The sequence below is a fragment of the Moschus berezovskii genome, chromosome 1, assembly GCF_049115385.1.
Source record: "Moschus berezovskii isolate FMDL1 chromosome 1, NW_MosBer_1.0, whole genome shotgun sequence".
In the NCBI taxonomy this organism is placed as follows: domain Eukaryota; kingdom Metazoa; phylum Chordata; class Mammalia; order Artiodactyla; family Moschidae; genus Moschus; species Moschus berezovskii.
The window spans coordinates 55,852,839-55,866,015 of NC_142460.1; the positions used below are offsets into that span (position 1 = coordinate 55,852,839).

The window sequence follows — 13,177 nt, forward strand, 5'->3', positions numbered from 1 at the left end:
CTTTACCAACTGAGCCACCAGAGAATCACCAAAAATATAAATTCATTAATATTTTACAAATAGCAGTAAATAGGACTATTTGCCCTCAAAACTATGTAAAACTAATAAAAGATAGTTTCCACTTCTATACATTTTCCTCCAGTGCTGAATAAGGATATAGCAAATCTTTCAAAATCCCACTAAAACTTGAGATGCAGATTAGGCCCTTGTCTTCCATTGTTAGTATTTCTAAAGGTAGAAAATTAGAGTATGTTTCCAATTAAAAGTACTGATTAAGTGTATTTAAATATTACCTTTATAATTTTAGGGGAAAGGGGCTATCTGTAGCTATGATGTGAATTTGACAGAATATATGCTTTGATACTGGGGGAAAGGACCGATAATCTTTCAAAGAGATGTAACTAGTAGGAAAATAAATCTATACTCATAAAATTTTATTATCTGTTGGAATTATGAAATATATGCTATTGACCCACAAAACAAAACATGCTTCAAAAAATTCTGAAACAATTTTTGAAATTTATTTCTAAAAGTCACAGAGACAAAACTTTAAAAGCAACAATTTATACTAAGTATACATGCATGAGCAAAAAAAATAAGCAAGGGAATACACAAATGAACATAGTAAAATTTTAATGAATACAGTATTCTGGATACAAGTAGAATACCACTACATAAGAACTGTATTTACCTCAAAAATCTATGGTAGTATGGATTGAAAGAAACCAGGCTTAGGATAGTCACTTCACTATTCACATTTTAATCAGGGCTGACTAGAAGCCAAAACAACTTATTTTAGGCTAAGATTTTCAATTAAATTGTAGAATGAATTTTCTATTTAATAAACATGTTTGAAAGTGATCTGTACTCATTTAAAGGCAGCTGGGGCAAGTCAAACCACAGAGAGCCCTTACAAAGACTAAGCACCAAATGACAAATTGTGGCTTTTGTTTTGGGCCACCTTACATTTTTAAAAAATGTATTTTCCATTAACATATACATACAGATTCTTTCAGGCAAAAGATCTGAATGTGGAACTTTCTGCTTGACGATCTTGCCAACTGTCACTTACAGTAATTTGTAAGCAATGAATATTTTCGAACAATCCCAAGCCGATACTTAATTGGTTACAATTTTAAGATGCAGAACTTTAAAGTATTTTGGTCCCTGAAAATTCATTAGGGCCAAATGCCTTAACTGGAAGTAGCATTTGTTTAAAATAAAAGAAGTCTTACACAAAGATGATAATGAATAAAATAACTATTTAGGCTCCAATACACAATCTTTCTAAATTTTCACCCTGTAAGAAATTATTATAATGCATTTCAGGCTTGCTATATGCCCCGGAGAATCAAAATAAACCAACAAGGAATTTAACATTTCAACAAGTTAGGAACTATTTACTGTAAGCATATAGTGAAATTCTGGAAGACATACTACCATACTTTGAGAAAACGCTATTTTAACAGGTAAGCATGTGTTGAAGGCAGTTTATAAATGAAACATAACAAATCTTATGTTTATGCATACAACTTATAAAATAGAAAAAAATGTGCTATTTTTTTCCAATAGTATAGCATCACACTAACACTATAGTTAAGATTGAAAGCATCTGTACACATGTCCACTACACGCCACAGCAGCATATGCCTCTTAGATATTCTGTTCGTTACGTTATCCAACGTATGCCAACCATGGTTTCACAGATTTGTACCAGTTTGAGCAGGCTAATACAATCATTCTGCCTTATCTATTTAACTATGAAGTAAAGTTAACCAGTTTCAGGGAACAAAAAATTTCACAATCAGTAAAGAAACGAATTAAACCTCTGCAACAAGATGGAAAACGCTTCTAAGGACATGATATAATCCTAACAGGAGGATAGATTATGCCTCTCGATATAGTGTATGTGCGAAAAGTTAGGAGCCTGGAGAAATACATTAAGCTATATGGGACCTAAATGATTATCAAATTAACTACTAAATACTCAAATGTGAATTATTGGTGTTTTTCTAGTGCAACATCATCCAGTTTACTGCTGAGGACTACTCAAAGCTGTTCTGCCACTACGTGTTTGCTGTTAGTGCAAATTACTATCTAAATAGGGAGGGAGCTGTCTGATTCATGAGTCTTGAAAAAATTAGAATGATTGTTTATCTAACCTTATCTCTGCATTCTGAAAAGAATGCTATAAAACTCAATTATTTTCCTAGCTTTGTAGATCTTGTACCATCTTAGATAATTCAAATCAAACATGGTTGCCTGCAAATCCTTTATTAGAGAAAGTAAAAACAAAGTACATTTTGGTTATGTTCTGCTGCTGGTTTCCTCTTGAAATGTGCTTTATCAATGAGAGCACTATTCTGGGCATTAATTGTGCTACTTTAACGTAACTGAATATGAGAAAACCTGGTAGCTCAAATTTTGACAAGTGTTTTTGTTTTTTTTTTGGTGGCAGGCTTATTTAAAAATGAAAACAATCAAAAAGCCTCACATAAATCTAAAATCAGATGGGCACTTTGACAACCCAAACTAGGAACTTAAATCTACCAAAAAAGATATAGAAAGCTGTTTCTGAAAAACATAAATCTTTTTCTACTCACTTTGGCTTTTTTAAAATGAAGATTTGTGGTAAAATGATCTCAAGGATAAACTCCCTCTACATCACATAGGGCATCAATTATCAGTGTTTGTAATAGAAATATATTTTATTAAACACTTTTAACTTGAATGTTTTCAAAGAATTTAAGACTTTTTTAAAGCTCTAGTCCAAGTTTTCAGCTGTTCAATTTTTAAAAAATATATTTTGGGTATCCAGCAAAGACGACAACTGGGCTAAGCTACTTTAATAACCTTACAGGATAGTGAAGTTCAGATAGAGCTCATTTCCTGAACATGGTTGACCTTTAACAGAACTGATTTATTTCCTCACCCAAACAGTTATGCAGGATACTGCCAGATCGCCACTACAAAAAAACCTTGCCAGTATTTCTAGACAATGGTTTATCATCTATGTTTAAAAACCTTGTACCACCAGAGGCAAAGCACGTAAAAGTGAAAGTAACTTATTTCTAGTCTATTTATCTAAATAAACTTTTATAAAATCATATGGAAAATTAATGCATAAAAAGTAATCTCCTTATTATCTGATTTGTCAGCCAAAAAGTAATTGCTAATTCTCTGTAAAAACAGGAAACTCAATCATAAAACGTCTACTTGTTTAAATTAAAATGACAGTCTTGAAGTCTTTTAATACCATGACATAAAAAAAGAAGTCTGCAAATTCAGGATGACATTTGAAATGAAAGCTATGGTTCAGAAATCTGTTTATAGTTAGAGACTAAAATCATATCACTGCAAAATTACCAGTGGCTTTTGGCACTGACATGAAGATTTCAGTCTTTTGGTCACTTGAAGCTGCTACTAAATACAACAAGAATACTTAGAAAAAAAAAAAGGGAAAAAAAGACAGGAACTGAAGGATAGTTAAGGTAACTACATCATATACACATAAAGCATAGTCTGCAATAAACAGTCTTCTTCTGCTAGGAATCTGAAGATATAAGAATAGGTTCCCACCCTCCCTTCTTTTTTGAGGATCCTCTAATCAGGGAAATAATTTCTTTAAGTTACTGTGAGTGGTATTGCCTGGCAGCAGCTTCAATTTCCTAGGCTAGTCATCAATCCAAGTAATTAAGTAATCTCACAAGGAATAATTATACATGGCAACAGGGTAAAAAAGCAGGGCAGTTCTTCCATGCACAAACATTTCAGGAGAAAAACCATCAATTTTAAAGATAACCATCAGGTTTCAGGTATCCTAGCACACTCTAAACCCTAAGTTTTGCTTTACACCATTGGTGACTAAAATTAACAATACATTTTGCAGTGAGTTTTTTTTTTTTTAATTTTTTGCCTGCAACTGTATATACATTGCAAAACTATTCTGCATCACATGATTTAAAATGAAATAAATATAAAAATGAACCACACAATCAACACATAACTTTTAATACTCCACATTATTTATCTTGATCACAATGGTGGTAACCTCCTTGTCAACAATCTTGTGAGTTAAGGAGCTGATTCTCATTCTCATATCCATCAGGCAGGTATGCTCTCCTCAGTTGGTCTGACTTGGGTATGGAGCCTCCATTCTTCACATGGCGAGACAGGAAAGCACGGACTGCTGGGTGATCAGCCTTCTCAAGTGGGATATTGGCTTCCAGGCACATTTTCACAAAGTCCTGGATAACACTGACTTTCTCTGTTTGCGCAGTACTGTTGCACTGAAGCGATGCAGTTAGAGGCCTCTGCTTCTTTCTCACATTCTGCTCTTCAAATTCTGCCTTCCTCTTGGTATGAGTCTTTGACTTGAGGTGGTCACTAATGGCTGACTTGCGAACATGATTCAGAACCACATTGCAAGAAGTGCAGAAGAGTTTTCCTCCATCTTCGTGCAGCTCACCTCCAAACTCAGTGACTCGATCCAGGGGAGTCACATACAAAGCAGTCTTAGAACGGTTTCGAGCAGGTGGTGCTGTTACTACAAATCGTTCCATTCTGACTTTGAATGGGGTTCTTTCAAGACAAGAGAAACAAAGATAAGTATTATAACACTTCATGCAGGAAGCAAAAATAAAAGATAGGTATAAACATTTTAAGATTAAAGGCTTCAAAAAATTTAATTCAAATTATTATTAATAGACTTGTCTATTAAGTCTTAACTTACCTGAAATATGTTAAGGGAAGGGAAAACCAGAGCAAGTTACTAGTAACAACTAAGTCCATTCCTTGATTTTGATGAAATTAAATTCTAACCATTAAAAAAGAATTCCAACTATCATAGATGTCACTATCCTTTAGAAAAATCTAACTACAGGTCTACATTAATGGTATCAATTGTATGAATCTCATCTAACTTAGATGTGTGTTCAATTTTAAAAGAACTTTGTTCCTGTCACAATTCTGGGACGACAGATTTTAGGAAAACAACTGCAAGGAATTATGTACAAAATTTATTCAAACAGGTGAGCCATTAAATATGGAGATGAATATAATTTCTAAAGTTGTTCTGAGAATAAAGAAAGTAAAAGTCAAGAAAGGACACAGGCCAAATGTGATTAAAAGCAGCAACAATGACTTTAAATTTTACATTCAAAATATAGGGCTCAAATTAGTCATTTTTATTTAATGTATATACACCTGTACTAAGACACCTTTCCAAAAGGTGATGATAGTCAAGCTATGCAAAGTAGCTTTTCTAACACTTTTGTTTACATCGAAGAGTAATGTTTACATTTGCTAATATCTATTTCATTTATTAACCATTAAATTAGACCAAAACTAAGAACACAGTATCTAGTACATGACGGATGCTCAATCACAATTTGTTTGATATGGGATAATAAGTGACTATTTTCACAAATATTTAACTCAGAAACAATAACTTCTCAATTTATCCCAACAGATTTTTCTGATCATTGCCAAAATCATAAGGTTATGGGCACTGAAAACTTGAGATAACAAAGGCTATAAATGATAACCATTTGTTGGATTAAACTCTTACATTAGTCCGGATAAAAGAAACTGAAGTGAATTTGATAGATTTCAGGATGGAATTCTGTTCCCTTTAAATACACTAGAGAAAAATTCCCAGGTGTGTTCTGAAGAACTATGCTTTATAAGCATAATCAAAAACATTGGAGTATTCCATTAATCTATGCTACAGAATTCACAGCTGGTTAACATGAAATCTCTCTCAAAAGAATTTATGTATTGGGCACCTGGGGACATAACCTCAGAGAACTCAACATTTCCCAGTATTCTTGGAAAGTTTAGGCTTTAATAGGTTTAATTCTATTCTTTTTTTTTTCCAATAAAAATCTGTTAACCCAAGGCTCTCATGTGTCAAATATTATTTAGGCTATAGGTTTTTCAATCGCAGAAGACAATTCCTGCGTACTTAACAGTGAATTACCATTACACGTATTTGTACTTTATGGTATGTGTTGTAGAATCTTATACCAAGTCAGTCCCAATGATAATGAATGGTCCCAAGCTCTTTATGGAAAACATTACATATTTGTGCCTAGTAATGCTTAAATCATTCTATGTTTAAAGTCCGTCTTTGGATTTCAAACTGTAAACACTTAACATGTTCGTTATTCTCTGAAGCATAAAACACTCAATCACTTGTGTTAATATGAAAGGCCTATTCATTACAAAATATTGTAAATTTTCTAGTACATTTGTGTTACTGCAGAGGCAAGTATCTACCCAGTAGAGGTTGCTCGAGTTTACAGAACCGAAGAACAAAAGTGTTTTCCATAGAAGTAAAGATATTTTAAACGAGGAAGTTAAAAAGTTAAGGGCAGTAATTGGCCAACAAAAGAAAAGAAGCAAATCATTTACTGGATAAAAATAAAACTCATCAGAAGTTTTCAAATTTAAATGTTTACCGGATGAGTTTCCAGTTTTTTTCGTCTTGATACCTAGCAGTGAAGGGTCTCCAGCGCAAAACCAAAGACGCATTAAATCCTGGCACTTTCCGTTTGTTCAAACCCGGATATGCCTTCAAATCAGTTTTTCAACAAGTGGTGATGGGGAAACAGTTTCTGGGCTTGCACCCTATTTTCCCTGAGGTGCTGGGAAGTCATGCCTTTACTGTAAAACACGAAAAACAAACGGAAAGTAAAAATGGAGGAGGGGGAAGAAGGGTGGATGAAAAAAACGAACGTCCACAGCAGCCACCACGCAGGTGTGTTTAAAATCACCCTAGTTAAGTCCACAAATCCGGATCCCAACGTTTACCCTAGCTCTCCTCAGCCCCGTCCCGCCTCAGCCGTCCACCCCGATCTGAGCCTCCTCGCGCGCCCCAGCCCCAGGGATCTGGAGGAGGGAAAGGCGGGGCTCGCGACGCTCCCGGCGTCTAGACTCCCTCCTCCCGCGCGGAGCCCAGCACGCCGGCGTCTCACCGCCCCTGCCCGCTAGCTGGGCAGGGCCGAGTCCCAGCTGCGGGCCATGGGCCCGGGAACTCGACAGTCGAGTTGGCGGCAGTCTCAAGGGAGGAGGCGGCAGGCGCCTGGCGGAGGCGGCCGCTGTCAGGCTTCCCGTCCCCTCCCTCTTCCTCCCGCCGACAACGGCGCCCCGGCCCCGCCCCCGGCTCCCGCTCGGGACGGAAGGCCCCGGGCCCAAAGCCCGCACCAACGGCCGGGCCCACCCTCGGCCTCCCGAGCTCCTCGGTACCGTAGGATCTGGGCCGTCGCTAGGGGAAGTGGACGATACACGGCCGGAAAGGAGGAGGAAGAATAGGAGGAGCGATAGGGAGACGGAGGAGGACCAGTCGCCGCCGCCACCGCCGCCGTCGCCGCCGCTGTTGCCCGATCGAGCCCCGCGGCGGCCGCCGTATCCCCCGCCGCGCCCCGTCCTCCTGAGCCGCCAGTGGCAGAGCTCGTAGGCGGTCCCCAGCAACCGCCGAGCAACATTGACCAACGGACTTCAAGTCTGTCAAACAGACGGCAAACTTGACCAATAGTGGTGGAAGGGCGGACATGTGCATGATTGGCGGCTAGCGTTCTCCAATGAAAACTGGGGGCGTGGGTGGGCGGAGCCGGAAGTAGAGCCAGCCGAGAGGCCCCTGTCCGGCTGGGGAGGAGAGAAGGGGGAGGGAACTAGAGGAGGAGGAGGAGGTTAGCCGAGGCAGCTACAGCGGCGGCGGCGCAGGGGTTGGTACGCGCTGGGCGGCGAGAGCCTCATGGCGGAGGAAGAGAGCGACCAAGAGGCCGAACGCCTCGGAGAAGAGCTCGTGGCCATTGTGGAGTCCCCGCCAGGCCCAGCCGGGCTTAGAGCTGCGGACGACGGCAGAGGCGGCGCTGGCGGCGGCAGCTGTGGTGGCGGCGGCGTCGGGATCAGCAGTCGGGATTACTGCCGACGCTTCTGTCAGGTGAGGCGCCCGTCGGCTGCCCGCCCGGACTTGTCAGCCGGTCCTGGGCCTCCCTGCCTCTCCTGCTCTTCTCGTCCCCGAATCTGGGCTGTGTCCGGCGCTCGCGCCACCGGCGCAGCGAGCGTTGAGGGTGAAGCGCCCCCCTCCACCTCTCCGGCTTGGGGTGGGGGGCGGGGAGCGGGTTCGGGATGACCCGCGCAGGTTTAGGGTTGCCGAGAAAGTGAGTTTGACCCGGGTGGAGGGGCTGGACCGGAGGGTCAGCTGGCAGGAAAGCTCTGTACTGACATGCCTCCCCTGCCCCAGACAGACCCCTTTCTGCCCGAGGGACCCGCCTTTCTTGTGTTTCCTATCCTGTTTCTTGTCACCTCATTTGGAGTCTCTGGCAACATATCTTCCTTCCCTTCTCCGCCCCTTGCCCCCCATATTCTCCCCTTTTTCGGGTATGGGAGGCGTGCCATCTCTCTACCGCCCCCTCTCCTGTCATCGCCACCCCTCCCCCTCTGCTAGGGTCTCCTGTCATCCCCTCACGAAACCCCGCTGGGCCAGTTCTCCAGTTGGCTTAGGCGCTGACCCACAGTGGTTTAGTTACTTTTTGGGGAGGTGGGGTTAAGGCCATGGGATTGTCATCTTTCCTTTTCTTACCCCTTTCCCCGATACACACAAGCTCTTTTCTGATAGACTGCTAATAGAGAAAGTAGCTTTCCTGAAACTATTGCTCTGGTTACATCACCACCACCCCCTCTTCCTTTAAATTATAGTGTATTTTATTTAGCCTGTAAAAAAGCACAACAAAACAGTGTCTGAACAGTGACAGTAAATTACTTACTTGGTCGACAGCCGCAACGATTTGATGTATTCAGAACGTTTAAGCATAATCAAATATTAAAGTACCATATTTGTGCAGGGGTAGAATTTATGTAATCTATACATTTACATCTGCATATATTTATAGTTTAACATTTTGTTCTCTTTCATAGCACTATTTTGCAAACTCTTGGGAAAAAATTTAATTGCTCCTTTTCCATCTCATTCCTTTGTTTATTATCTTGGATGTATAGGATTCAAATCTTGGTTCCACTACTTCTAACTGTGTTATCTTAAACAGATTACTTAACCTCTTTGTGCCTTAGTTTCTTTACCTTCAAATCCGGATAGTAATTAAACGAGTGAATATGTAAAGGATCCAAACCCTTTGGATCCTTTCCATATTAAAGTTAGCCATTAATTTCATTCTGGTAGCAAGTAAGAAATAAAGCTAAGCAGAAATGAGCATCATGTTTGCTGAAATTTGATTTTATGTCTTTCCAAGCATTGAGAGATTGCTTGGAAAAAAGGGTGGGGTTGACATTTTCAGGGAGATTTCATCCCCCTTTTCTCCAAAATAGATAAGTTTGTTTGATGGTGGAAATTGTCTTGTTATACGGGATATATGAGTTTTCTTTGGAATTGCTCTCTATTTAGTAACTTCCTTAAAAAAAAAAATTTTTTTTTTTGTATTGGCATTCAGAATTTAGAGGTTGTGTCTTTACAGAACTTGTCTTCTATGTTTTACATGTAGAAACCATGTTTCCAGTAGATTATTTACCTGTAGGAGTTTTAAACTGCTGTAAAATTATGTTACAATTGATTTTTTTAATAGAGTCACAGGTAGAAAGTCTATCTATATTTTGTTTTTTATATCATTAATGAGCATCTTGGCTTTGGTTACATTTAGTTTTGTAAATTTATTTGCTGTAGAATGAGGAATTTAGTTTGAGGGCCAGAACATTTTTGGAGAACTTTTAATTACTTTCCTTCTATTTCTTGAAACCAACTTTAAGAACAAATGAATTAATTTAGCTTGTGAAATACACTGTCCGAATAGTGACAGTAAATTATTTTAAGAACAAAAGAAGTTGACTATTTTATAAAACTCCACTACATCCAAAAATATCCAAGGAAATAAAAGTAAATAAGAGCTTAGTAAACCTTTATATTGCTAAACTATGAGTGTTATACTGACATACTTTCATGTTACCAACTTTTACCTGAAATCTCATATTTTATAATACTCTGCATTACCGAAAGATCTCTTCTTAGGGTTCCTATCCTGGTTCCACCTTGCAGGTGAGCTTTGTGAAGTGTTTTTTTGTGTTAAAACTTTAAGATGGAATAAAAGATTACCTGAATTAAGTTGCATTTTACCAACTGATTAATAGAATTCTAGTGTAATAATTATGCTTTATTTGCCAGTAAGGGAAGCAGTGGATTATACAATCTAATTCCTAAAGATTGTTTCTTTTAAATATATGGTTTCCTAATATTTGCTAAGGGTAACTTATCTTCACTAGTAAATTACTAGTTGTGAGTAATCCATAAAATGGATAATACGTACTTGAGTTAGTGACAGTTAACTCAATATATGAATTATACACACAGTCTTGTAAAGTTAAGAAGAAAGGCTCTTAATTTTTCTTCCTCCTTTTAGAGAGAAATATGAATCAAAATTTCTTGGCAGTTAGTTGTGTGGGTGAAGGGAGAGGAAGGAACACTTCTTTTCAAGAATGGTTCTGTGTCTTTTACCACAGGGAAAAGTAAAACAGAAGACTGTAGATAATATAAGTGAAAAATTATGCATGCACTCAGTGCATTTGATGATAAACTTTCTATTTGAGAAACAATACTAGTAATTATAAATCTCAAACTAAGGGGATAATCCCTTAGCCTATAACTGATTTTTGAAATGATGGATTTGGGAGACTGAAAATGTTCATTTCCAGTTACATTGAATAATGTTTGACTGCCCCATCATATCCTCCCTTGACTTTTATTAGTACACTCCCAACAAATGCAAATTGGCCCATCAGTTCAGTTCAGTTCAGTCGCTCAGTCGTGTCCGACTCTTTGCGCCCATAGCTGATATTTAATTTGAGGTTGAAAGGAAGAGAAATGCAATTTTTAGTGAGGGCCTACTAACTCTTCAGGCCTTCAGATAGGTCTTGTTGTACAAGTTACATTGTTGAAATTGAGGCCTGAGCAACTTAATGTGTCAGGTGAAGCTGGGATTTTTGGACCCAGCCTTCGATTTCTTCTGAGCTTTAGACTGAAATTACAAATGAATCCTCAAATAATTATAAAGTGACTTTTATTTTTTTTGGTCAAGTTGTACAAGAGAGAAGAAAAACTTACTGAAGAACTCAGGGAATAATCGATGGAAAATTTTAAAAGTACTCGTTCATTATGCCAGAGTATAAAAAATATTCCAAGTAACAGTTAATTATCTCTGATTTCTTAGGGGCTGTGAACATTTCCCCAGTACTTGAAGGTTGTAGTAATACAACTTAATTTTGTTGCTAGATACATTGAAGTTTTTTTTTATCACAAATTATAAATTAAGCAAGTTAAAGATACCCTTCTTAGTTCAGTGCCAGAATGGATATAGTGAATGATACATAAGTATTTCTGAAAGCACTTCGATATGTTGATTAAAATAGACTTTAAAATCTTTTCTTATTATAGTGGGGTTAAATAGCCATCCCATGAGGATGTCATACGTATAAAATGAGAGAATGAACATGCGGTTCTCAGTACTATACCTAGCACATAGATAGGCTTAAGTAGATAGAGGCTATTAATATTTCTCACATGTGAAATCCTCTGAAGGTTTAAGAGGAACATTAGAGATAATCTAATCTGTAGGTCACTTAAAGTTTGTATCCTGCAGTAAACTTGAGAGAGAATTTAGAAATATTACAATTCTAAATTGTTAATTAACTAGAAAAGCCAAAGGTTCCTAATGAAGCACTGATTTGCAAAAATGACTATATTGTTTTTCAGATTTTATTTCTTGTAGCAGACATTGGGCAACGTCTGAAGATATTTGTGATTGTCTTACTTGGGGGCTTGCTACTGTCATCTAGTGCGCAGAGGCCAGAGATTTTGAGCATCCTGAAATGTACTGGGCAGCCCTAACAGAAAAGAATTATCTGGTTCACAGTGGTCAATAGAATTATTGATAGAACTATCTGGTGCCAAAGTTGAGAAACACTGCTATAACCTTACTTTGGAACTCTTAGTGGATACTTTGTCTTGAAAGTATTTAATCATCTCATCAAATAATTTTAAGCAGCTAGTGTGCATCCTGGGTAGCAAGAAGGGCTTCCCAGGTAGTTCAGCTGGTAAAGAATCTGCCTGCAATGCAGGAAACCCCGGTTTGATTCCTGGGTTGGAAAGTTCCCTTGGAGAGGGGATAGGCTACCCATTCCAGTATTCTTGGGCTTCCCTGGTGGCTCAGATGGTAAAGAATCTGCCTGCAGTGCAGTAGGCCTGGGTTCGATCCCTGGGTTGGGAAGATCCTTTGGAGGAGGGCATGGCAACCCACTTCAATATTCTTGCCTGGAGAATCTCCATGGACAGAGGAGCCTGGTGGGCTACAGTCCCTTGGGTTGCAAAAAGTCCCACACGACTGAGCAACTGAGCACAGCACAGTGTGTAGTGGGCACTTTAAACAGATAAACAATCTAACAGAAAAAGAGTTCACTTCATAGTTTTACAAGATACATGCTCATGCCTCTTTAAATTAAAATTTAATTGTTTTAGGAAAATACAACCCTTATCTCGTAGTCTTGGTATAAAGTTCACATAATATAGTTTCTTGACCAGTTACTTAGAGTATGATAATACATTTTAATATTTCTGGGATTATTTTTTGATTTAGTTTTATGGTTTTGTATGTGCTTTGTTTATTATTAAGTCATATAAGACTTAAAATTGAGGAATTGCATTTTGCTGCTAGAAGTTCAGTTCAGTCACTCAGTCGTGTCCAGCTCTTTGCGACCCCATGAACCGCAGCATGCCAGGCCTCCCTGTCCATCACCAACTCTCGGAGTTCACCCAAACTCATGTCCATCGAGTCAGTGATGGCATCCAGCCATCTCATCCTCTGTCATCCCCTTCTCCTCCTGCCCCCAATCCCTTCCAGCATCAGGGTCTTTTCTAATGAGTCAACTCTTCACATGAGGTGGCCAAAGTATTGGAGTTTCAGCTTTAGCATCAGTCCTTCCTATGAACACTCAGGACTGATCTCCTTTAGGATGGACTGGTCGGATCTCCTTGCAGTCCAAGGGACTCTCAAGAGTCTTCTCCAACACCACAGTTCAAAAGCATCAATTCTTTGGTGTTCAGCTTTCTTCACAGTCCAACTCTCACATCCATACATGACAACTGGAAAAACCACAGCCTTGACTAGATGGA

The 13,177-nt window shown here is 38.9% G+C and overlaps 2 protein-coding genes across 6 annotated transcripts in view; one reads left to right on the plus strand and one right to left on the minus strand.

Annotated features, from left to right (window-relative positions):
- Positions 1–499: 499 nt before the first annotated feature.
- CGGBP1 (CGG triplet repeat binding protein 1) lies at positions 500–7,407 on the minus strand. 2 transcript variants are annotated; one of them, XM_055431418.2, is made up of 3 exons: positions 7,249–7,407; positions 6,462–6,666; positions 500–4,581 (listed from the first exon to the last, which is right to left on the minus strand). In XM_055431418.2, the coding sequence occupies exon 3, from the start codon at positions 4,560–4,562 to the stop codon at positions 4,059–4,061; it is 504 nt and encodes a 167-aa protein (XP_055287393.1). In that variant the 5' UTR covers positions 4,563–4,581; positions 6,462–6,666; positions 7,249–7,407; the 3' UTR covers positions 500–4,058. The 2 variants fall into 2 exon arrangements, with proteins under 2 accessions (XP_055287393.1, XP_088692359.1); XM_088836233.1 differs by lacking the exon at positions 7,249–7,407 and adding an exon at positions 6,814–7,115.
- ZNF654 (zinc finger protein 654) overlaps positions 7,122–13,177 on the plus strand; it is an 89,599-nt gene continuing 83,543 nt past the window's right edge. The window contains exon 1 of one of the 4 annotated variants that reach the window (XM_055427028.2): positions 7,122–7,945. In XM_055427028.2, the coding sequence (XP_055283003.1) occupies positions 7,757–7,945 (189 nt within the window). In that variant the 5' untranslated portion in view covers positions 7,122–7,756. The remainder of the gene's footprint in view (positions 7,946–13,177) is intronic. The other 3 variants (XM_055427795.2, XM_088836214.1, XM_088836216.1) reach the window with 3 other exon arrangements.

Bases quoted from the DNA above. Each gene is read 5' to 3' on its own strand.
- CGGBP1 (XM_055431418.2), bottom strand. From the start codon at position 4,562: ATGGAACGATTTGTAGTAACAGCACCACCTGCTCGAAACCGTTCTAAG.